Source organism: Pogoniulus pusillus, chromosome 25, assembly GCF_015220805.1.
Source record: "Pogoniulus pusillus isolate bPogPus1 chromosome 25, bPogPus1.pri, whole genome shotgun sequence".
Lineage (NCBI taxonomy): Eukaryota > Metazoa > Chordata > Aves > Piciformes > Lybiidae > Pogoniulus > Pogoniulus pusillus.
The window spans coordinates 18,258,000-18,282,716 of record NC_087288.1 but is presented as its reverse complement, the minus strand read 5'-3'; the positions used below and the strand labels follow the sequence as shown (position 1 = coordinate 18,282,716).

Sequence of the window (24,717 nt, the reverse complement as noted above, 5' to 3'; positions counted from 1 at the left end):
TTACCACAGAGCTCAAGGCCAGACCATGGCACCAAGTGCCACGTCCAGTCCTGCCTTGAACAGCTCCAGGGACGGCGACTCCACCACCTCCCCGGGCAGCCCATTCCAGTGTCCAATGACTCTCTCAGGGAAGAACTTTCTCCTCACCTCCAGCCTAAATCTCCCCTGGTGCAACCTGAGGCTGTGTCCTCTTGTTCTGGTGCTGGCCACCTGAGAGAAGAGAGCAACCTCCTCCTGGCCACAACCTCCCCTCAGGTAGTTGTAGACAGCAATGAGGTCTCCCCTGAGCCTCCTCTTCTCCAGGCTAACCAATCCCAGCTCCCTCAGCCTCTCCTCGTAGGGCTGTGCTCAAGGCCTCTCCCCAGCCTCGTCACCCTTCTCTGGACACGCTCAAGCATCTCAATGTCCCTCCTGAACTGGGGGCCCAGAACTGAACACAGCACTCAAGGTGTGGTCTAAGCAGTGCAGAGTACAGGGGCAGAATGACCTTCCTGCTCCTGCTGCCCACAGCATTCCTGATGCAGGCCAGGATGCCACTGGCTCTCTTGGCCACCTGGGCACACTGCTGGCTCATGTTCAGGTGGGTATCAATCAGCACCCCCAGATCCCTCTCTACTTCTAATTTCTTTCTTTTGGGACAGAAAGGGGAAGAGGGAAGGGCACTCTATAAAATTGTTATGGGTTCTATCAAATTTATCTGAGTCTCTGGGAATTTAAACTAGAACCGAGACACACACAAACAGCAGGTTAGGTTAGAGAGAATAGAGAAGTTCAGCCCAAAGCCCAGACAGCAACTGCCTTATCTATATTTGTGTTCTCATTCTTATCCATCTCAGCAAGCCTATGATGAGTGCAGCAGACATCACCATTGTTCCCTTTTCACAGCCTGTAATCTAATTCTTCTCACCAAAACATTCTAGCTGGCTTCAAACTAGCACATAGCCATCCTGAAACCTGTTTGACATGAGATATGGAGACCTAGAACAGTTGAGGTTGGAAAAGACCTTTGAGATCATCAAATCCAGCCCCTCACCTAGGGCTCACAATCCCACTACCACTGATAAGACATCTACAGTTTGTTTACAGCTTTCTGGTTTGTGTCTTCCTGGTGCTTCAGAGACATTGGTGCTGAGCAGGTCATAGCTCACCACTGGATGACTCCACAACTGTTTTATTTTGCATGTGAAATTGTCATTCCCCTCCTTCTTCAAGGGTTTCATTACCAAGCATGTGAAAGGAAGAGGATTGATGTCTCTCCCTATTTTTAAGAGCAAAACACATGGCCTGTTCAGCAGCAATTCCTCTCCAGCATCACAGAGATGTGAAGTAGGAGGTGTGCAAATAAACTGCAGACATTTTAAGCCAGATGTACTCAATGTGGCAGTCTTGAACTCTGCCTTGATGAAAACGGAGGGGTTGGCATCATAAGGAGATGCTGTCACAAGATCACAGGATATTAGGAGTTGGATGGGACCCAAGGTGATCATTGAGTCCAAACTTCTGCCAGAGCAGGGCCACTCAACCTAGCACAGATCACAGAGGAGTGCAGCCAGACAGGCCTTGAAAGTCTCCAGAGAAGGAGACTCCACAACCTCTCTGGGCAGCCTGTGCCAGTGCTCTGTGACCCTTACAGTAAAGAAGTTCCCCCTTGTCTTGAGGTGGAACCTCCTGTGCTGCAACTTACACCCATTGCTCCTTGTCCTATCACTCCCTTGGCATCTCTTTCATACTCTTCTCTCTGCAGCCCTTCACTGTGACAATTGCAGTAACTTGATTGTTTACCAGCCTGGACTGTGAAGCAGATCTGGGAATAAAGCCAGTTTAAAAAGAGAGTGGGATGTAAGGAAGGAGGCCTCCAGCACCTGGGTTGGGGCAATCCCAAGCACAAATACAGCCTAGGCAAGGAGTGGTTTGAGAGCAGTCCCGTGGAGAAGGATCTGGGGGTGTCAGCTGATGGAAAGCTCAACACAAGCTGGCAATGTGCACTGGCAGCCCAGAAGGCAACTGTGTGCTGAGCTGCTTCAAAAGAAGTGTGACCAGCAGGCTGAGGGAGGTGATTCTGCCCCTCTGCCCCATTCATTTGAGACTGCACATGCAGTACTGCATCCAGTTCTGGGGCTCCCAACACAAGAAGGACATGGCAGTGATGGATGGGTTCAGAGGAGGGCCACCAAGATAATCAGAGGGCTGAAGCACCTCCCCTGTGGGCACAGGTCAAATTTGAGAGTTGAGGCTGTTCAGCTTGGAGAAGAGAAGGGTCCAGGCAGACCTTATAGCAGCCTTCCAGTACCTGAAAGGGGGCTTCAAGAAAGCTGGGGAGGGGCTTTTTACAAGGGCTTGTAGTGATAAGCAGAGGGAGAATAGCTTGAAGCTGGGAGAGGGTAGATTTAGACTGGATTCTAGGAAGAAATTCTTTCCAGTGAGGGTACTGAGACAGCAGAACAGGTTGCCCATGGAGGCTGTGGATGTCCCCTCCCTGGACAGGTTGGATGAGGCCTTGAACAGCCTTATCAAGTGGGAGATGTCCCTGCCCATGGCAGGGAGGTTGGAACTGAATGATCTTTAAGGTCCCTTCCCACCCAAGGCATTCAATGATTCAGTGATTGCAGAGTGAGGCAGTATTGCCACTCAAGTCCCATCACACCAAAGACAGCTTTCTGCAGGGATGGGGCCAGGAGCCTCTCCAAGAGGAACATCTGCCACCCAAGAGAAGGTACAGGGGCTAGCACAGCCCCTGCAGAAGGGTACATCTGTGACTGCCGTGCCACGGAGGATCTGCTCATCTCCCTTGAGGGCAGCCTGCTCACAGATAAAGAGAACGGGAAGCCTTGTGTTCAGTTTTGGGCACCTCACTGCAGGGGAGATGTGGAGGTGCTGGAGTGAGTGCAAGGAAGCAGGGGAAGGGGCTGGAGCATCTCATGAGGAGCAAGTGAGGGAGCTGGGGATGGTTGGTTTGAAGAAGAGGAGGCTGAGGGGAGACCTCATTGCTGTTTACAGCTACCTGAAAGGACCTTGTGGAGAGGTTGGTGCTGGTCTCTTCTCACAGGTAACTAGTGACAGAACAAGAGGGAACGGCCTCCAGCTGCAACAGGCTCAGTTTAGACTGGACACCAGGAAGAATTGTTTCATGGCATTGGACTGGGCTGCCCAGGGAGGTGGGTGAGGCACTTACCTTGGAGAGGTTTAAAACTTGTCTGGATGTGGTGCTTGGGGGTGAGGCTTAGGGTGGCTGTTGTAGAGTAGGGCTCTCGGCTGGACCTGGTGATCCCAAAGGTCTTCTCCAACTGGAATGTTTCTGTGGTTCTGTCTCACCTCAGTAATTTGTCCTGTGCTGTCCATTAGGAAACTGGAGTGAGGAGGGTTTAGTTCAAAGCTTCCATCTTGGTTTATTTCAGCAGTCTCATATGCCACAGCCTGCTCTGATTTTATTATCCTTGGTGAGAGAGAAAGGGGAAAAAAAAGAGAGAGAGAAGAAAATGATGTCAAAGGAGTCTGACAGGACCTGAGTGTTCTCAGCAGTCCTGCTCAACTGTAGGTTTCAGTCTACAGGTGAACGACTTCCAAGGGCCACAAAAGCCACAAAGAAATGGAAGTCTATAAATTTAGTCTTGCTGTGCAGGGTCTGCCTCTCCAGCAGCAGTCCACAAATCAGGAGAGGCTGAAATTGCCTGCCAGAGTGCAATCCTACTCACTCAGAACAAGGCAGACAAAAATACACTGCTGGCACTGAAAAGATGTTCCTTAGAGCAGAAGAGCACAGGCAGGGAGGTAAACTACCCAGTGATCTGCCCAGCCCAGGAGCAGCAGCATGGCTGGGTTGGTGCAGCTGCTGCTTGAGGTGCAGCTTAGTTTGGTGTGACAGCTGAGCTGATCTGCAAGCCAGGGGAGGTCCTTGTTTCCTGTCGGGCTGCTTCCCTGTGATTGCATCTAGTGGCTGTGTGGTGTCTGACTGCTAACAGCAGCAAACTGACCTTGCTGCAAAAAGTGAGTAACTTCAGCCAGATCAGCCAGCTGCATCAGCTCACCCCGAGGCCACTCCAGCACCTGCTTCAGCACGCAGGAAAGGGCAGGTGGAGGTGGCTGGGAGCAGCAGCGGAGGGTGACTACAGCTGCTTGGTGAAAGGCCTGGAACACAAAGCCTGTGAGGAGAGGCTGAGGGAGCTGGGGGTGTGCAGCCTGCAGAAGAAGAGGCTCAGGGCAGAGCTCATTGCTGTCTGCAGTGACTGTTTGCACAGGGAGGCTGTGGCAGCTGCAGTCACAGCAGCGTAAGAGCATTCAGCTGGTACCACTGATTTTATTGGACAGAACTGCTCCTTTATGATCACCTGTAGCTGGTACAAATGTGCCCATGCTAGGAGATGTTACTGTCTGTCCAACTGGGAATATGTAGAGAAGATGGACTTTGGCACACAAACCTTATGAGAAGAGGCTGAGGGAGCTGGGGGTGTGCAGCCTGCAGAAGAGGAGGCTCAGGGCAGAGCTCATTGCTGTCTACAACTACATGCAGGGAGGCTGTAGCCAGGTGGGGTTGGGCTCTTCTGCCAGGCAACCAGCAACAGAACAAGGGGACACAGTCTCAAGCTGTGCCAGTGCAGGTCTAGGCTGGTTGTTAGGAGGAAGTTGTTGGCAGAGAGAGTGATTGGCATTGGAATGGGCTGCCCAGGGAGGTGGTGGAGTTGCTGTCCCTGGAGGTATTGAAGCAAAGCCTGGCTGAGGCACTTAGTGCCATGGTCTGGTTGACCTCCAGGGACAGTGACTCCACCACCTCCCTGGGCAGCCCATTCCAATGCCAATCACTCTCTCTGCCAACATCTTCCTCCTAACATCCAGCCTAGACCTCCCCTGATTGCACAGCTTGAGGCTGTGTCCCCTTCTTCTGTTGCTGGTTGCCTGGCAGAAGAGCCCAACCCCACCTGGCTACAGCCTCCCTTCAGGTAGTTGTAGACAGCAATGAGCTCTGCCCTGAGCCTCCTCTTGTGCAGGCTGCACACCCCCAGCTCCCTCAGCCTCTCCTCATAGGCTTTGTGTTCCAAATGATGATGCAGTTCTTGAACACCTCCTTCAGATCCTGGTCTGTTCCAGCCAGTACAGCTCTCATGAGCACAAAATGAACAGCAAAGAGAGGACCAGGACTGTCCCCTTCTGGGGAAAGGTAACTCCTGCTACCTCTCACAAGCACAACTGAATGGCCACACTGTGCCAGTTTGAATCTAGCTGGAATGTTTTGGTGGCAAGGACTAGATTACAGGCGGTGGAAGGGAAACAGAATGATGCCTGCTGCACTCATAGGCTTGCTGAGAGATACAAGAAGAATCCAAACATAGATAAGGCACTTGTGCTGGGGAGCTCTGAGCTGCATTTCTCTCTAGCCTCTCTGCTGTTTCTCTGACTGATCCACTTTGCTTCCTAACCCCCCTGGCCAAACCTCCATTCTTCCTTGGGACTGGGGTAAGGTTGAGAGGGGTAGGGGGAAGGTGGAGGGGCGGTTGGGAGCCCCTCCTGGGGACTCAGGTTTCTGGGAGGGCTGTTGTGTGTCTGTATTACCTTTTACCTTGTCTATTTGTGACTGTAACTGCATATACTGTAACTCTCTGCTTGTCTGTTGTGCTAAGCTGTAAATACAAAGCTTCATTCCATTTCCAGAGCTGCTGAGTCTAGTCTGGGTGATTTCCAAAGTGTTGGGGGGGCAGACAACACCCAAACCATCACACCAAACTCAGTACATTTAACTCTTCCATGAGCACACTCACCCACTCAGAGCTACCCGTGGCCTTTCCTGCCAGGTAGTCCCCTCTCCTCCCTCCCAGCCACAGGAATGCTGGGCTGGTACAACAGGTACAGTAGGGCTGGGAGCACTGTTCGTAGCTGATTTGTTTAAGGTAGCCATTGAGAAGCTGATAACAGTATTTTCCTAGGGACTGATTTGCATTCCTGAGCCCCATAGCACAGCTGCTCAGAGATCATTTGGTGGGGTGCTAGTTTGAAGCTAGCTAGAATATTCCAGTGAGAAGAATTAGATGCCAGGCTGTGAAAAGGAAACAGTGGTGATGGCTGCTGCACTCATAGGCTTGCTGAGATGGATAAAAACAAGAACACAAACATAGATAACAGAGTTGCTCTCTGGCTCTGGCTGCCTCCCTTTTCTTCTGTCTTGGTTCTAATTTAAGTTTCCCAGGGACTCAAATATATTAACCAATAGCAATTTATAGGATGCCCTTCCCTCTTTCCCCTTCTTTCCCAAAAGGAAAGGAATTAGATGGAGAGAGAGGGAAGGTAAAGCAGACCCAAATATATAATCTCACTGCCATTTGGAAGTTAAAAGAAGAAAAGGTTTATCAATAAATAAAAGGTATCTGAGGTAGGGAAGTTACAAAGGGATAGGGAAGGGGAAACAAGGTACAAAACACGTAAATATACAACCAGATTTGATGGCAATGGGTTTTGTCCACCTCGTGGTGATGATGGCCATGTGGTAAGGCAAAGAGCAGCAGGGAACAGGAGTGGTGATTTCTGGTGAGCAGGAAGGCAGGGGAGAGAGAAAGAAACAGGGAAGTCTCCCTGCTTTTATGGGTCACAGGCAAGAAGGGGGAGTGGGCTAAGCACCATCACAGTATCACAGTATCACAGTATCACCAAGGTGGGAAGAGACCTCACAGATCATCAAGTCCAACCCTTTACCATCACCTGGTAGTGTTCAGACCCAGCCCTGAGGAGGGGTCACAACCACCTGGGGTCAGGTTCAAGACCCAGGAGGGTTAACCCTGTACATCTTCCCTAACTTGCTGTCTGTGTGACTAATCCTTCTGCTTCCTAACCTCCCTGGCCGACCCTCCAAACTCACCTTGAACGTAAGGTGAAGTCTGGGATAAGGTAGAGGGGTGGAAAGGAGGTGTTTGGGAGCCCCTCCTGGGGACTCTGGTTTCTGGGAGGGCTGCTGTGTTTCTCTATTGCTTTTTAACTTGTCTGTTTCTGCCTATGGCTGTTCCTATTGTAAATACCTGCTTGGATATTGTGCTGAGCTGTAATTATAAAGCTGCATTCTAACTGTCAGCTTGGCTGAGTCTGCTCTGGCTGATGTCTTTAGTGCTGAGGGGGTGGGTAACACCCAAACCATCACAGCTGGGACATAAGCAAATATTTAGCAGCTGTCACTCTAGGAAACAGTGCATTAAGCCAGGTAGGAGAGCCCTGCAGAGGGACCTGGCCAGGCTGGATGGGTGGGCAGAGGCCAATGGGATGAGACTGAACAAGGCCAAGTGCAGGATTCTGCACTTTGGCCACAACAACCCCAAGCAGCACTACAGGCTGGGGACAGAGTGGCTGAGAGCAGCCAGGCAGAGAGGGACCTGGGGGTGCTGGTAGAGAGTAGCTGAAGATGAGGCAGCAGTGTGCCCAGGTGGCCAAGAGAGCCAATGGCATCCTGGGCTGGCTCAGGAGCATTGTGGCCAGCAGGACAAGGGAGGTTATTCTGCCCCTGTACTCAGCACTGCTCAGGCCACACCTTGAGTGCTGTGTCCAGTTCTGTGATGATCTTGGATGTCTCTTCCAACCTGGTTGATTCTATGATCTTACAAAACAGGGCTCCTTCCTCTCTGCAAGAGCAATCCCTCCAAAGGGATTGCTGCAGCCCCTGCTGCAAGAAGCACACTGGCTTCACCCATGGGTGCCTGGGAGGAGGGGCTGTTGGTCTGGTACCTGCCAGCACCAGGAAGGGGAGAAGAGCTGTTTGCTCAAGTGAGACCAGTGCTCTAGCAATGTTTGTGATGGTTTGGGTGTTCCCAGTGCCCCCCCCCCCCCCCTTTGGAAATCACCCAGACTAGACTCAGGGGCTATGGAAATATGAATGAAGCTTTGTATTTACAGCTCAGCACAACAGACAAGCAGAGAGTTACAGTATATACAGTGATAGACAGACATAGACAAGGTAAAAGGTAATACAGAAACACAGCAGCCCTCCCAGAAACCTGAGTCCCCGGGAGGGGCTCCCAACCACCCCTTTACCTTCCTCTTACCCCTCTCAACCTTACCCCAGTCCCAAGGAAGAATGGAGGTTGGGCCAGGGGGTTAGGAAGCAAAGTGGGTTAGGAAAGGAAAAAAAACAGAGGGTGAGGTTAGAGAGGGAAATGCAGCTCGAAGCTCCCCAGCAGAGTGCTTTATCTGTGTTTTGATTCTTTTTCTTATCCATCTCAGCAAGCCTCTGAGTGCAGCAGACATCAGCCTTGCTTTCCTTCCACAGCCTGTAATCTACTCCTTCTCACCAAAACATTCCAGCTAGCTTCAGACTAGCACAGCGTTTGAAAGGTCCTCTGTGTAACTGCAGCAAGTAGGTTGGACCAGATGCTCCTTCCAACCTGGCACTCCATGATCCTGCCATGTCAAACATCCAACATCTCAAATTCAGTGGCTGCTTTATTCTCTTCTCCTTCCAACCTGGCACTCCATGATCCTGCCATGTCAAACATCCAACATCTCAAATTCAGTGGCTGCTTTATTCTCTTCTCTTCTCCTTCCAACCTGGCACTCCATGATTCTGCCATGTCAAACATCCAGCATCTCAAATTCAGTGGCTGGTTTATTCTCTTCTCTTCTCCTTCCAACCTGGCACTCCATGATTCTGCCATGTCAAACATTCAACATCTCAAACTCAGTGGCTGGTTTATTCTCTTCTCTTCTCTTCTCTTCTCCTTCCAACCTGGCACTCCATGATTCTGCCATGTCAAACATTCAACCTCTCAAATTCAGTGGCTGGTCTCTTCTCTTCTCTTCTCTTCTCTTCTCTTCTCTTCTCTTCTCTTCTCTTCTCTTCTCTTCTCTTCTCTTCTCTTCTCTTCTCTTCTCTTCTCTTCTCTTCTCTTCTCTTCTCTTCTCTTCTCTTCTCTTCTCTTCTCTTCTCTTCTCTTCGCTTCTCTTCTCTTCTCTTCTCTTCTCTTCTCTTCTCTTCTCTTCTCTTCTCTTCTCTTCTCTTCTCTTCTCTTCTCTTCTCTTCTCTTCTCTTCTCTTCTCCTTCCAACCTGGCACTCCATGATTCTGCCATGTCAAACATTCAACATCTCAAATTCAGTGGCTGCTTTATTCTCTTCTCTTCTCCTTCCAACCTGGCACTCCATGATTCTGCCATGTCAAACATTCAACATCTCAAATTCAGTGGCTGCTTTATTCTCTTCTAGGCCCTCCCTGTCTCAGCAGAGAGCAGTGCTGCTGCACTGGACAGCCTCTGTGGGACTGCTGTTAATCTGTGTTCCTATCTGCGTGCAGAACCAGCTGTTACAAGACAGACATGAATCATTTGCTAGCATTTTCATCCTCTCTGTGACTGAAGCTCAAACACAGAAACTCTTTGTTCTATTGGTTCAGGAAACAGGTCTTCATTTACAGGAGTCATCAGCAATTCACTGAAGGTGTCAGAAGTCATCCTGGCTAGATGCCAGGGAGCCATGGCACAGTTCCTCCTCCTCCCTAAGGAGGAAGTTCTTTACAGTGAGAGTGGTGAGATACTGGAACAGGTTGCTCAGAGATGTGCTGGAGGCCCCATTCCTAGAGACATTCAAGGTCAAATTTGATGGGACCCTGAGCAAGCTGATCTAGTTAAAGATGTCCCTGCTGCCTGCAGAGGGGTTGGACAAGATGACCTTTGAGGATCCCTTCCAACCTGAGGCACTCTGATTCTGTGAACAGCCAGGACTGGCTGCTTCTTAAGGGCTGGGAAACTGAGGCAGATGGGAGCACAGCCAGCAGCTGGGGGTGCAGGTGAGGATCTATGGCTATAGATCAGGCAGGGGCCAAGGACAAGAGCCTCAGCTGGAGCAGCTCCTGAGGGCCAGGGCTCAATAGCAGTGGTGGCCTCTGTGCCACACTGCCCAGGAAGTTGTCTAAGGTCCCAGGTGCTGGCAGCCAGGAGCCAGACCTCCAGCAACAGGGGCAGGGGCCCTCTGGCTGCCTGGACAGGTAGCTCTGGGTAGATCTCTGCTTTACACCAGACAACCCAGGATTCCAGGCTGTAACTCAAATAATCATCTCTGCAAATTCACATTTTCTTCTGGAAAGACACTTGATTGTTTGTGTCACATTATCCCAGATCAGGACCTCCTGACTCCTCTGGAAATGGAAACCTTTCTTTTTTCTTTTGGTTTTCTTTCTTTTTGTTTGGTTGGGTTTTTTTTCAACATATCACCTCAGAGCTCTGCCCCTTCCTAGAACTTATCATGGCAGAATGCTAGGGGAAGGAAAAGGATCTCTGGAGATCACTGAGTCCAACTCCCCTGACCAGGCAAGTCCACCTAGAGAAGGTCACACAGGAACACATCCAGGCATGTTTGGAATGTCTCCAGGGACTCCACCACTTCTCTGGGCAGCCTGTTCCAGTGCTCTGTCACCCTAAAACTAAAGTAGTTGCTTCTCCTGTTTAGGTGGAGCTCCTTATAGAATCACAGAATCAAGCAGGTTGGAAGAGACCTCCAAGATCATCCAATCCAACCTAGCACCCAGCCCTGGCCAGTCAACCAGACCATGGCACTAAGTGCCTCAGCCAGGCTTGGCTTCAACACTTCCAGGGACAGTGACTCCACCACCTCCCTGGGCAGCCCATTCCAATGCCAATCACTCTCTCTGACAACAACTTCCTCCTAACATCCAGCCTAGACCTCCCCCAGCACAACTTGAGACTGTGTCCCCTTCTTCTGTTCCTGGTGCCTGTCAGAAGAGACCAACCCCACCTGGCTACAACCTCCCTTCAGGTAGTTGTAGACAGCAATGAGGTCTGCCCTGAGCCTCCTCTTCTGCAGGCTGCACACCCCCAGCTCCCTCAGCCTCTCCTCATAGGATTTGTGCTCCAGGCCCCTCACCAGCTTTGTCACCCTTCTCTGGACACCTTCCAGCACCTCAACATCTCTCTTGAACTGAGGAGCCCAGAACTGGACACAGCACTCAAGGTGTGGCCTGAGCAGTGCTGAGTTACGTTCAGGTTTGTGCCCATTAGCCCTTGTCCTGTCTCTGGGCACCTCTGAAAAGACAACTGCTCAGGCAGCTACACACCACAGTGTTTCTTGACACCATAGTGTAGCAGCAAGTTCCTGTATTTATGGCTCCAACTTGGAAGCAGCATTAAAACAGGGGAGAGTCGATGTAAAATGCCCATGCTCCCCAGACAGCTGTGCCATGGGAGAGCCACTGAAGGCAGCTCAGTGCTGGCTGGTGGCTCTCTGAACAGAGGCAAGCCAGGCTACCAAAGACATCTTGCTTCACCTCTCCAGCTGGGAGCTCTCCAAGAGACTGCTGCGCCTTGTGGAGAAACCTGCTCTGCTGGTGCCAGCTTGCATGCCTGTTGCATGACACAGCAAAGCTGGCAGAGAAGAGAGGACCAGCCTCACATGTGCTAAATGCACCAAAGAGGAGAGAGCCTGTCAGGGGACTAGTTATTCCCCAAATCAGCTCGTCAAGCAAGATCTCTGGGGAGCATCTTCATTTTAGGTTTGTCCCCCCCCAAACACACAAGTAACTAAGGGCTGTCTGGTTTCAGGGCAGCCTCCTGCACCTCTGGCTTTGCTAATGGAGTTGGTATTTCCTTCCATTTGGGTGAAACACAGCAAGTCCAGGAGGGATCAGCCAGAACTTCCATTTCTTTTACTCCAAAGCTGCATTTTAGGATGAAGAATTGAGTTTCTGTAAGCAGGAGCTTAAAGATTAATCTCACTATGGATTAAAGACTTGATGCCATAAGAAAATATTCATGAAGTAGAGAGTCCTGCAGCCAGGCAGGAAATGTGTCAGATCAAAATACTGAAAACAGGTGTTTTAGAACAAGTGAATTTATAAGTGATCCAGCAAATCTCAAAGCAAAGTTGTGTCTGATGCTGAAACAAGAAGAGCAGGAAAGCAGGGGGCAGGCTTGCACGAGGAGATAAAAGCATCTGTTCTGCTGTTAGACTGGTTCATGAGACAGCACCAAATAATCACAGTATCACAGTATCATCAGGGTTGGAAGAGACCTCACAGATCATCAAGTCCAACCCTTTACCACAGAGCTCAAGGCCAGACCATGGCACCAAGTGCCACGTCCAGTCCTGCCTTGAACAGCCCCAGGGACGGCGACTCCACCACCTCCCCGGGCAGCCCATTCCAGTGTCCAATGACTCTCTCAGGGAAGAACTTTCTCCTCACCTCCAGCCTAAATTTCCCCTGGCACAGCCTGAGGCTGTGTCCTCTTGTTCTGGTGCTGGCCACCTGAGAGAAGAGAGCAACCTCCTCCTGGCCACAACCTCCTCTCAGGTAGTTGTAGACAGCAATAAGGTCTCCCCTGAGCCTCCTCTTCTCCAGGCTAACCAATCCCAGCTCCCTCAGCCTCTCCTCGTAGGGCTGTGCTCAAGGCCTCTCCCCAGCCTCATTGCCCTTCTCTGGACACGCTCAAGCATCTCAATGTCCCTCCTAAACTGGGGGGCCCAGAACTGAACACAGCACTCAAGGTGTGGTCTAACCAGTGCAGAGTACAGGGGCAGAATTGGTATGGAGAGCTGTGCCCTGGAGAGCTCCAACCATTGCAAGAGCATGGTGCACCCTTGTTCTGCAGTCTTTGGTGGGAAGAAACAGATCATGTAGTATGACTTGCCCTAGGTGATCCTTCTTTGGCAGAGGGGTTGGACTTCTTGCCCTGTGCTCAACACTAGTCTGGCCACACCTTGAGTGCTGTGTCCAGTTCTGGGCTCCTCAATTCAAGAGAGATGTTGAGGTGCTGGAAGGTGTCCAAAGAAGGGTGACAAAGCTGGGGAGGGGCCTGGAGCACAGCCCTGTGAGGAGAGGCTGAGGGAGCTGGGGGTGTGCAGCCTGCAGAAGAGGAGGCTCAGGGCAGAGCTCATTGCTGTCTACAACTACCTGCAGGGAGGCTGTAGCCAGGTGGGGTTGGTCTCTTCTGCCAGGCAACCAGCAACAGAAGAAGGGGACAGAGTCTCAAGTTGTGGCAGGGGAGGCCTAGGCTGGATGTTAGGAGGAAGTTGTTGTTAGAGAGAGTGATTGGCATTGGAATGGGCTGCCCAGGGAGGTAGTGGAGTAACTGTCCCTGGAGGTGTTGAAGCAAAGCCTGGCTGAGGCACTTAGTGCCATGGTCTGGTTGACTGGGCAGGGCTGGACTGGATGATCTTGGCTGGATAGGTTGGACTGGATGATCTTGGAGGTCTCTTCCAACCTGGTTGATTCTATGATCCCAAATCAAACAAAGCCCAAAAACACTGGTGAAGAAGCTCTAAGGGTTGTATAATTTCTTCTGAAGCTTAGATGTCTTAATGACCTGGATCAAATGCCAGAGCCTGGAATTGAGAGAGAGAGTGCCCTGTGGCATTCATTCTCAAGAAAACCCCACTGGAAATGAAGTACTTAATTTAAAGCTTTCCTTTTCATCTCCCTTTCACCTAAAGGCTTCTAAGCACTTTGTAAGCATGACAATAAAATCTCTTCAGCATTCCTGAGCGATCAGTAGGTGGATCTAAAACTGCCTTAGGTAAATCCTAAGCATTGTGACCCACCAGCTGCTGGAAAGCAGCTCTCTAGAAGAAGATCCGGGAATCCTGGTGGACAACAGGATGACCATGAGCTAGCAAGGTGCCCTTGTGGCCAAGAAGGCCAACAGCATCCAGGCGTGCATCAGAAAGTGTGGCAAATAGGTCGAGGGAGGTTCTCCTCCCCCTCTGCTCTGTTGAGGCCACATCTGGATTACTGCATCCAGTTCTGGGCTCCATGTTCAAGGGCAGGGTTGAGTGAGTACAGCTTGAGGAGGTGCAGCAAAAGGCTACAAATACGATTAGGGGACTAGACTTGGGGGGGGTTCCCTTGGAGAAGACTGAGGGGGGATCCTCTCAGTGCTGAAAGGGTGGGTGTCAGCAGGACGGGGCCAGGCTGTTTGCAGTGGTGCCAAGTGACAGGATGAGAGGTAACAAACTTGAACATAGTGTTCCAGCTAAACACAAGGAGGAACTCCTTTATCTTGAGAGTGGTATAGCACTGGAACAGGCTGCCCAGAGGGTGTTTGAGTCTCCATCTCTGGAGTCATTCAAAACCTGCCTGGATACCATCCTGCTCCAGGTAAACCTGCTCTAGCAGGGTAGTCTCCTAAGGTCCCTTCCAGCTGCTGCCATTCTGTGATTCAGGGTGCAAGGCCAGAAACGGGTAGCAGGATTCAGTGGAGCACTGGGGACCAAGGGGGCCTCCCATGTGCACCCCTGACTTTCAGGAGCCTGCAGAGCTGGGCAGTTCTTTCCCTTTGCATCTGCTCCATGCAGCAGCAGAAGGGACGGGCCCTGCTTCCCAGGCAGGCTGCCTGCATCTTGGTTTGGGTGCGGAACGTGACCAGAAGCACTTCAAGCTATTGCAGCCTTTCCTGGAACCCTCCTGCGAGGATTGCCTGTGCTGGAACAGAGCTGCGCGGCCGCGCAGGCAGCAGCCGCACTCCCCCTCGGCGTAGCTGGTGCTGATAGGATCACCGTGAGCGCTGCCTCGCCGTCACACGGCGGCGAGCTGCCTGCAGACACAGCTCTTGCAGAAGCCATCGCCTTGCACGCTTTGCTTTTTCTTGCTCTGCCTCCTTTCTTTCCTGCTGGGAGGCCTGAAGCACATTTCCTGAAGAGAGAAGCCAGTGGCAAACCCCCACACGTAACAAAAAGCTTTCAGCCCCTGTGGCAGAAACCAGCCGTAAAATAGCACTCCCACTCAGACAGCAACTAAAGGCTGCAGCGTGTTCGGTGGCTCTTCCCCCCGGCCCCGATACCTAATGGCACCGGGGACCTAAGGACTGCAGCGGCAGACAGGCTGCCCTCGGCGGCAGGCAGCCCGGACCTTCCCGCTGCAGGCAGCCCGGACCTTCCCGCTGCAGGCAGCCCGGACCTTCCCGCTGCAGGCAGCCCGGACCTTCCCGCTGCAGGCAGCCCGGACCTTCCCGCTGCAGGCAGCCCGGACCTTCCCGCTGCAGGCAGCCCGGACCTTCCCGCTGCAGGCAGCCCGGACCTTCCCGCTGCAGGCAGCCCGGACCTTCCCGCTGCAGGCAGCGGCTGCCCTCGGCGGCAGGCAGCCCGGACCTTCCCGCTGCAGGCAGCCCGGACCTTCCCGCTGCAGGCAGCCCGGACCTTCCCGCTGCAGGCAGCCCGGACCTTCCCGCTGCAGGCAGCAGCTGCCCTCGGCGGCAGGCAGCCCGGACCTTCCCGCTGCAGGCAGCCCGGACCTTCCCGCTGCAGGCAGCCCGGACCTTCCCGCTGCAGGCAGCAGCTGCCCTCGGCGGCAGGCAACCCGAACCTTCCCGCTGCAGGCAGCAGCTGCAGGCAGCGGCAGGCAGCCCGGACCTTCCCGCTGCAGGCAGCGGCTGCCCTCGGCGGCAGGCAGCCCGGACCTTCCCGCTGCAGGCAGCGGCCGCTCTCGGCGGCAGGCAGCCCGGACCTTCCCGCTGCAGGCAGCGGCTGCCCTGCTACTTTATCTTCAGCCCCAGCGCCGCGGGTGCGGGGCAGGCAGCCGCTGGCGGGTTTACATCTGGGGGCCGAGTTCCAGGACCCGGGAGGATGGGACGGGACGGCAAGAGGAGGGTGCGAGACGCATGCTATGAGGAGGCCCCGGCTGGGTCAGAGCGCCCGGCCCCGCTGCCCGCCCGGGTCGCGGCCAGGGCCGGCAGAGGCCGCAGGCGGCGCCGCGGCGGCGGCGGAGGAAGCAGTGCCGGTGGCGGCGGCAGCAGTGCCGGTGGCGGAGGAGGCAGCTCCCGGGGCGGGGGCGGCGCCCGGGGCGAGGGCGGAAGTTCCGGGTCGGAGGGGACGGGAAGTCGGGACGTGGCCGCCGCAGCGGAGCAGGAGGCGGAGGGCGGGAGGAGGAGGATGGCGGTGGTGCTGAACTCGGACCGGCTGGAGGTCTCGGTGGATGGGCTGACGCTGAGCCCCAATGCCGAGGTGCCGCACTGTGAAGCGCGGCCGGGACAGGGCGAGTCTGCGGCGGGGCGGAGCCGAGCGGACCCCGGTTCCCCCGGCCCGGTGGAGGCCGACAACGAGGCTGCGGAGGAGGCGGCGCTGAGCCCGGAGCGGCGCTGGGGCTTCGCGCTGGAGGAGCTGTACGGCCTGGCGCTGCGCTTCTTTAAAGGTGAGGCTGCCCAACGTCGTGGCCTGCGCACATCCCACACTCGGCACCCTCCCACTGCGTCTGCCATCCCGGAAAGCCGCGGGCAATGGCATCGTTCGCTTCCCCGCCGAGCCGGGCTCCGGGGCACAGACACGGATCCCGAGAGCCGTGGAGAACGGCTCTCCCGGTACCACCCGGAGCTCCCGGGAGTCGGTGTGCTGGGCGCGGCGGCGAGCCGGGGCGACCATCGTGTCGCCGCGGTCGGAGGCAGCTTGTGGGGCTGCTCTTTCCTGGTGCGAGGGGTGAGCCGGAGCGGGGGACGGGAGAGTGCCCGCAGGTTGCCCCGGGCCGCAGTGTGCCCCGTCTGCGAGGTCCAGAAGGCATTTCCCAGGTTTTACATCACTCGACCTAAAAACGGAAGGAAAACCAAATTCCTTCCATGTGGCATATGCAGAAGAACCTCCTCAACGTAGGCGAGGAGCGGTGGATGGCTTTGAGTGTTGCCGGGCCTGCTGACAGCCCGGATCCTGGCGTGCGCTGCCCTGCCGGCTCCGCAGGATGCTAACTCCGGGCATGGCACTGCCCTTGCGTGTGCTGTCAAGGCTCCAGCTGGCAGCGGTGCGGGGGAGCCGTGGAATACCCGGGGTGTAGGCTTGCAGCGGCTTTTTCTCTGCCGGGTTTGCTCCTGCAGGAAACCCTTTGCACACTTGCTTTTGCCAAGAGGAGGAAATGGACTGTGTGGCTTGGGGGGGGACGAGCTGTGGCACAGCGTTCGAGCACCCTGCTGCCGTGTGTCGCTCTGCTGGCCTCCGGGCTGCTGCTGCTGCTGTACGTGGAGCACAGCGCGGGGAGTCCAGCGATGTGCCTGCGCTGGGGCAGAGACAACTCTGTGCTTGGAAGGGTCACTCTTGGGAGATGCTGGACCAGGAAGACCCCGGGTAAGCCTACTGGCAGGTGGAAGTGCTACTAGAAGGAAAGCGTTGTCAGTTTTCTTCACTTCGGCTCACTCGCACCCTGGTAGTTAGCAGCATCTAAGGCTCTAAGCAGTTTTCCAGAGCCCAGATTCACAGAATGGTAGGGGTTGGAAGGGACCTCTGGTTCTTTGACTGTTCTGATGCCCTTGCACCAAGCAAGGAGTTTTTTTTGTTAGCATGCTAACATATAGAGATTGATGATTTATTTTAAGCCATAACAACTTTATGGGACAACTCTTACGGGACCGTAAGAGTCTCTATTGTGCTTTTTGGTGGTGGTGGGGGTTGAGTTTTGGGGTTTTCTTTCCCTGTGTTGTGAGCTGCTGCACCCAGGTATCAGGTTGTGGAAGCATAACTTTTACCACTTGCCTTGCTGCAAGACAAGCTGCTTGAAAGAGTGGTGATTTGGTTTAATGAATGCTTGTTCTGTCTCTTCAGTAGCAAACCTCTTGTCTCGGCCAACTGTGGTCTTATTTTTTGTCTTGGGTTTAATGCTCTACTGAAACCTGTATTTACAGTTTAAAAATTACACACTGTACATGAGCTTGCCTGTGCTACTGCTTACCTGTGTCTGTTAGAGCTCACCTTTTAATGACATTTCTGCTTTTATCTTCACTCAGATGTCAGGAAGTCAGTGGAGTGTTGTTTGTGTCTGGGTTCTGGTCCTTTGTGTCGTCTCAGTAGTGGGTCGTTTGTTGCCTTCCTCTTATTAGAAGCTGGAGCACGTTGAAATGATGCTTAACTTCTGTTCTTTTTGTAACCTTCTGCCATGCCTTTTAACACATGGGTTTCATGGAATCATTTCCCTTGGAAAAGACCTCTAAGATCACCAAGTCAACCTAACACTGCCATGGGTGTGAACCACGTCCTGAAGTGAATACTTGCTGCAATTCTCCACGCTGCATGGAGCTGTCAGACTTTTCCTCTATCCTTACAGCTGGACTAAGTCACACGAAGGCACTGCCCATATTTTTCTTCTGTATTTTGTTTTCTGACAGTGCTAAGACATGAGGATTTTTATTTATGGAGATGGCAGTGAACTGCAGGAGCTTGTAATACTTGGATTGCTGATTCTGCCAGCTCTGCCTGGCTCTGAAAATAATTGGCCTTGTTTCCAAAATGATTTTCATGTATCCACTGTCAAAACAACTGTGGGAGTGAGTGTGCTTGTTTAGCAGCCTTATAACTGTTAAGGCACAAGTAAGGATTCCTCCTTAGCTTCAACAAGCAACATATGAGGGATCTGAAATTTGACCAATGTTTGTGGATTCATAGAATGGTTTGGGTTGGAAGGGACCTTGAAGATCATCTAGTTTCAGCCTCCACCCCACTGTTGGCAAGGAGACCTTCCACTAGATCAGGTTGTTCAGGGCCTCATCCAGCCTGGCCTTGAACATTTCCATGGAGGGGGCATCCACAGCCTCCCTGGGCAACCTGTTCCAGTGTCTCACCACCCTCACTGGATAGAATTTCTTCCTAATATGCAGTCTAAATCTACCCTATGTTAACAGGCTGATGCTGAGACCTTGTTTCTAACCAGCCCTCTTAAAACCGTGCTGCTTTGGAGCTGAGAGGCTGTCTTTGAGTAACTCAGTCCTTCTTAAAGCTGGGTGATAGCTGTGCCTCAGTGCATGCTATTACCTGTTTGCACAACTCCTGCTGAACAAACAAGTGACTCAGGAGAAGAGTGGTGTCTGGATTAGCTGGTGCTTGGAGTGGAAGGAATGGAAAGCACAGTGGCATCTGGGTTAGCTGTGGTGCTTGGAACGGAAGGATGCTGGAAGTATCCCTGCCTAAGGTCTAAGAGTCAACATTATGCAGCTTCCTTTCTGCTTCAGCGTGCAGGTTGACTTGTCTGGATGCAACTCCCGGTGTGTTTTCTTCCTCACACAGTTGGATCTGATCAAAATGCTTTGGGTTTGCTTGTTACAGTGACAGCTGACACTTGTCTGTGGTGGCACATTGTGCCTGTAACAGCGCTGCTGAAAGGCAAGACAGGGACAGGGAGGCAGTGTGTATAAACAGTGTGAGAACAACTGAAACCAGGCGAGGATATTAAAGAGGCTCAAAAGCTCCTTTTTTGCCTGTCTCTGATGAAGACAGAGGCAGATCTAAAATGCTTGACCCTGGGTCACTCCAGTTGTCAGGCCTTGGGCTACACAGGAGATGTGTGCTAATGTGGGGCTTTGGGGTTTTTTGCATCCATAGTGGCTTGGGAAGAAATGGCTTTTCAGAATAACAGGGGCATAGAAAATAGATGCTTGAGAGTGTCCCAGTCTATTTTAACAGGAGAAACAAGAGGTTTCCTTACAATAGACATTCTTTCCCTTGCTGCTCTGTCAAGCCTACTTCAGGTCAACCAGCATTTTGGCTGCCATTAGGAGCTACTCTGCTGTGCTGGATGCAGTGTACAGTGGAGAACAGACATGTTCTTGAAATGGGCACATTCCTTTGTCTCTTGGACTGTCTCTAATTGTCTGCCCTGGGGCAGCTGGCAGGATAGAAGTGTCTCTTGATGGCTTTTTCTGCTTGCTGAGCTGGTATGAGCCATGCCAGGGAAGGTAATTTGTTTAAGGTAAGCTGCATGCTGTGGTAGGAGAGGTTGGATTGCATAGCTCTGCCAGCAGATCTCTTACAGCAGCAACCTGGCTGTATGGTTTCCCACATCCTGTCATTGAAATACCATGGCCCCCAACCTTCAAAATAGGACAGTCCTTAAATCACATAACCATGAAATGGTTTGGGTTGGAAGGGATGCTAAAGATCACCTGCTTCCGATCACCCACCCCAGCTACCACTGCCACCATCATGGGCAGTGACACCTCCCACTAGAGCAGGTTGCTCAAGGCCTTGTCCAGCCTGGCCTTGAACTCTTCCAGGGAGAGGGCATCCACAATCTCCTGAGGCAGTCTGTTCCAGTGTCTCACCACCCTCACTGGAAACAATTTCTTCCTAATCTCCAGTCTGAATCTCCCCTCTTCCAACTTCAAGCCATTCCCCCTCACCCTATCACTACAAGCCCTTGTGAAAAAGTGCCTTTCCTACCTTTCTTTTATCACAGTATCATCAGGGTTGGAAGAGACCTCATAGATCATCAAGTCCAACCCTTTACCACAGAGCTCAAGGCTAGACCATGGCACCAAGTGCCACGTCCAGTCCTGCCTTGAACAGCTCCAGGGACGGCGACTCCACCACCTCCCCGGGCAGCCCATTCCAGTGTCCAATGACTCTCTCAGGGAAGAACTTTCTCCTCACCTCCAGCCTAAATCTCCCCTGGCACAGCCTGAGGCTGTGTCCTCTTGTTCTGGTGCTGGCCACCTGAGAGAAGAGAGCAACCTCCTCCTGGCCACAACCACCCTTCAGGTAGTTGTAGACAGCAATGAGGTCTCCCCTGAGCCTCCTCTTCTCCAGGCTAACCAATCCCAGCTCCCTCAGCCTCTCCTCGTAGGGCTGTGCTCAAGGCCTCTCCCCAGCCTCGTCGCCCTTCTCTGGACACACTCAAGCATCTCAATGTCCCTCCTAAACTGGGGGGCCCAGAACTGAACACAGCACTCAAGGTGTGGTCTAAGAAGTGCAGAGTACAGGGGCAGAATGACCTCCCTGCTCCTGCTGGCCACACCATTCCTGATGCAGGCCAGGATGCCACTGGCTCTCTTGGCCACCTGGGCACACTGCTGACTTCCTACCTTCCCGGTACTGGAAGGATGCTTTGAAGTCTCCCTGGAGCCTTCTATTCCCCAGGCTGGCAGCCTCAGTGAGGGGCTGAGGTGTTCATGTACTGTCTAAAGTGATTTGCAGCATATCACCTCTGAGCAGGCAGTATGCAAACCGTATAATTTGGGTATCTAAAAGCACTCCAGGTTATTTCCTCTTCTCCTAAGAAGAATGCATCTTCAGCTTCAGCAATGTGGCATTCTAAATTAATTGACCTTATCTTTTTTTTTTGAGGGCCAATTTGTTGGCATGATTGTAATTCATAAGCTAAATAGGTTCTTGTTTTCAAGCATGTGAAAACCCCTTTAACAAATCATGTTTGTTGTGAAGTTGAGCTTTGATCACATTTAAGTGGAAGGGAAGGGGTGGTTGGTAGCTCTTCTGTTGATGCAGAGTATCTTCAGGAGAAGAGGACAAGGAGTGTAAGAGGGTGTGCTGGGATCTTGGAGGCAGTGATTCAGTGCTCACAAGTAGGAGTGTCAGAGGAGTGTGCTGGGATCTTGGAGGCAGTGATTCAGTGCTCACAAGTAGGAGTGTCAGAGGAGTGTGCTGGGATCTTGGAGGCAGTGATTCAGTGCTCACAAGTAGGAGTGTCAGAGGAGTGTGCTGGGATCTTGGAGGCAGTGATTCAGTGCTCACAAGTAGGAGTGTAAGAGGAGTGTGCTGGGATCTTGGAGGCAGTGATTCAGTTCTCTCACGTCTGAGTTTTGGTCTCCCTCATTAAAGCTTTGCAAATGAATAGCATTAACATATGTGACTTCTGCTTTTAAAAGCTATGAGGTGAAAAATCACACTTCACAAACTGTCTTTTAGTCTTCTGGGTAATTGAACTGAATTCTGTCCCATGGGAGTTAGGTGTTTAGGGTGAATGCAGTAGGTGAAATTAGGGTTGAAGCTGCTCTGTGTCATGCCACGTTTCTTACAGGGTGAAACATCTGAAGTTACTTAGAGGTAACAGTGTCTTGGATGATGCAGTCTCTAAACTGTACTTCTGAAACTCCCTTGAGTCTGAATGTGTGGTTCTATACCAGTTTGTGTTGGTGGTGCAGTGCCACATGGTGACATTAGCTTCTGCCAAGTGCTTTCTCTTCCTAGGTATAGCTTTGTCTCCCTGTTGTGTTTGCATGCTGACACAAACAGTGGTCCTCAGATGCAGCTAACTGCCTGTGGCACAAAGGGAGTCCTCAGTGTTTGAAGGAATGGTTTTCTGGAGTGTTCAGATGAGTTGCCCTCAATGGATCTCGGTTTTGGGGGGCATCTAAACAAAGCAGCCACTGTCCAGGAGGGCTGTAGTATGAAGAGTTGATATTGGGGTGTGTAGGGGATGACAACACAGTAATGATGTGTTGTGGTTTCATGACACACATCATTAAGGTGGAAGAGGGGAGGTTTAGACTGGAGACTAGGAGGAAATTATTTCTAGTGAGGGTGGTGAGACACTGGAACAAGTTGCCCAGGGCAGCTGTGGGTGCTCCCTCCTTGGAAGTGCTCGAGGCCAGACTGGATGAGGCCTTGGGCTAGTGGAAGGTTTCCCTGCCCATGGAGGGGGGAATGGATCTTCAGGGTCCCTTCCAACCCAAACAATTCTGTGCATGAGGGGCCTGGAACACAAATCCTATGAGGAGAGGCTGAGGGAGCTGGGGGTGTGCAGCCTGCAGAAGAGGAGGCTCAGGAGTGATCTTATTACTGTCTACAACTACCTGAAGGGACATTGTAGCCAGGTGGGGGGTGGCCTCTTCTCCCAGGTAACCAGCAATAGAACAAGGGGACACAGTCTCAAGTTGTGCCAGGGTAGGTATAGGCTGGATGTTAGGAGGAAGTTGTTGTCAGAGAGAGTGATTGGCATTGGAATGGGCTGCCCAGGGAGGTGGTGGAGTCACCATCCCTGGAGGTGTTCAGGCAAAGCCTGGCTGAGGCACTTAGTGCCATGGTCTGGTTGACTGGCTAGGGCTGGGTGCTAGGTTAGCCTGGATGATCTTGGAGGTCTCTTCCAATCTGGTTGATTCTATGATCTATGAATCAGTGAGGCCTGAGCTTGCAGGAAGTGGGAGCCAATCTTTATCCATGCTCTGGGGGAGCTACCTGCTGTCACTAGTGAAGAATGTGTGTGTGTGTCCTTACTTTCTAAAGCATGTAGGTCCATAGCTTGCCTTGTCCAGGTGACCATCCCCTTAATCACTGCTGGGCTTTGATCTCTTAGTGGGTACTGCTTAGGCACAGAGTTTGGTTGACTTGAGAAATTATTCAGGTGAATGATGACTTTGTCTAGCAAAGAGCCACGAAGATGATTTGGGTCTGGAATGTGAGGAAACAGACAAGGAAAGGCTGAGAGCCCTGGGGCTGTTTAACCTGGAAGAGTCTGAGATCTCATGAATGCTTATCAGTATCTAAAGGACAGGTGTCAGGAGAATGGAGCCAGACTCTTCTCAGTGGTGTCAAGTGGCAGGACAAGGGGCGGTGGACACAAACAGGAGGCTGCTGACCAGAGAGGTTGTGGAGTCTTCATCTGTAGAGGTATTTGAGCCCCACCTGGATGTGTTCCTGTGTAATTTACTTTGGATGCTCCTGCCCTAGCAGGTGGGGTTGGATGGACTACATGATCTTCAGAGGTCCCTGCTGTTTTGGGATCCTGTGCAGTATTGACAGGAAAGACCTCTCCTAACCTTCTGTAAGCAGCTGAGCCTATCTCTGACCCTATTTTTCATGCCAGCAGCACAGGAGGGTTGTAGAGTTGCTGTACTACTGCTGTGTGCATCCTTTGGATTTCTCACTATTCCCCTAGAGCTTTTGGATGTTGTTCAGCTTCCTGACAGCTGTATTGGCTGTGTGGGTAATACCTACCCAAATGGCACATGGATGGATGCGTGAATAAATTGGGTGCTCGTCTGGACTTGCCAATAACTCTTCTTAGGCACCTTTGACTCTGCAGGTGGTCTCATGTCCTCTGGATCACTTTATTAGCAATGACTCCAAGTCTTTGGCATAATCACACAGTGTGGCTCATGCTGAAGAATTCAGCTGAAAACCAGCTAGTAGACAACTTCACTCTCTTGACTGGCTCCAAATGCTCCGCTGAGAGTTTGCTTCTAATCTGCATTATCCACAAGTCACTGAATGCCTCTCTCCAATTCTTCTCATCTGTCTGGTTTCCTTTCTTACTCAGCTTGTTTGTTCTTCTTCCCTTGGATCACTGTCCCTGAGAGGTGTTCTAGGAGCACATGGATGTGGTGCTTCAGGATATAGTTTAGTGGTGTGGTGGTTGGGTTACAGTTGGACTTGTTGAGCTTAAAGGTCTTTCCCAACCTTGATGACTCTGTGATTCTTTGTAAATACAGATTTTTGGCTTTCTTTGAGAGTTGGGGCTTGAAGTCTGGCATCCTGGGATGCATTAGGAAGAGTGTGGCCAGCAGGTCAAGGGAGGTTCACCTCTCCATCTACTTTGCCCTAGTGAGACAACAGCTGGAGCATTGTGTCTGGTTCTGGGCTCCAATTCAAGAGGGAGAGGGATATGCTAGAGAGGGTTCAATGAAGGACTAGGAACATCTGTCTTGTGGGGAAGGGCTGAGAGACCTAGGGCTGTTTGCTCTGGAAAAGAGAAGACTGAGAGCTGTTAGTGATGGTCACAAACATCTGAAGGGTGGGTGTCAGGAAGAAGGGGCCAGGCTCTTTTCAGTGATGCCCTCTAATAGGACAAGGGGCAACAAATACAAACTTGAACACAGGAAGTTCCACCTCAACATGAGGAAAAGCTTTCCTGTGAGGCTGATGGAGGAGAACTGGACCAGGATGCCCAGAGAGGTTGTGGAGTCTTTCAGGACCTGTCTGAGAGTGTTCCTGTGTGACTTGCCCTCGGTGATCCTGCTTTGGCAGGGGGATTGGACCTGATGGAAAGCTACTCTTTTTTTTTTCCTCTCCTCAATCCCTCCTCAGAAGTTCAAATACTGATGGTATGAGG

General features: G+C 52.1%; 1 protein-coding gene across 1 annotated transcript in view; it reads left to right on the top strand.

The window, feature by feature from the left end:
• The first annotated feature begins 15,791 nt into the window (after positions 1-15,791).
• ACBD3 (acyl-CoA binding domain containing 3) overlaps positions 15,792-24,717 on the top strand; it is a 28,155-nt gene continuing 19,229 nt past the window's right edge. Inside the window, exon 1 of the mRNA XM_064164607.1 lies at positions 15,792-16,095. Within this exon, the coding sequence (XP_064020677.1) occupies positions 15,837-16,095 (259 nt within the window). The 5' untranslated portion in view covers positions 15,792-15,836. The remainder of the gene's footprint in view (positions 16,096-24,717) is intronic.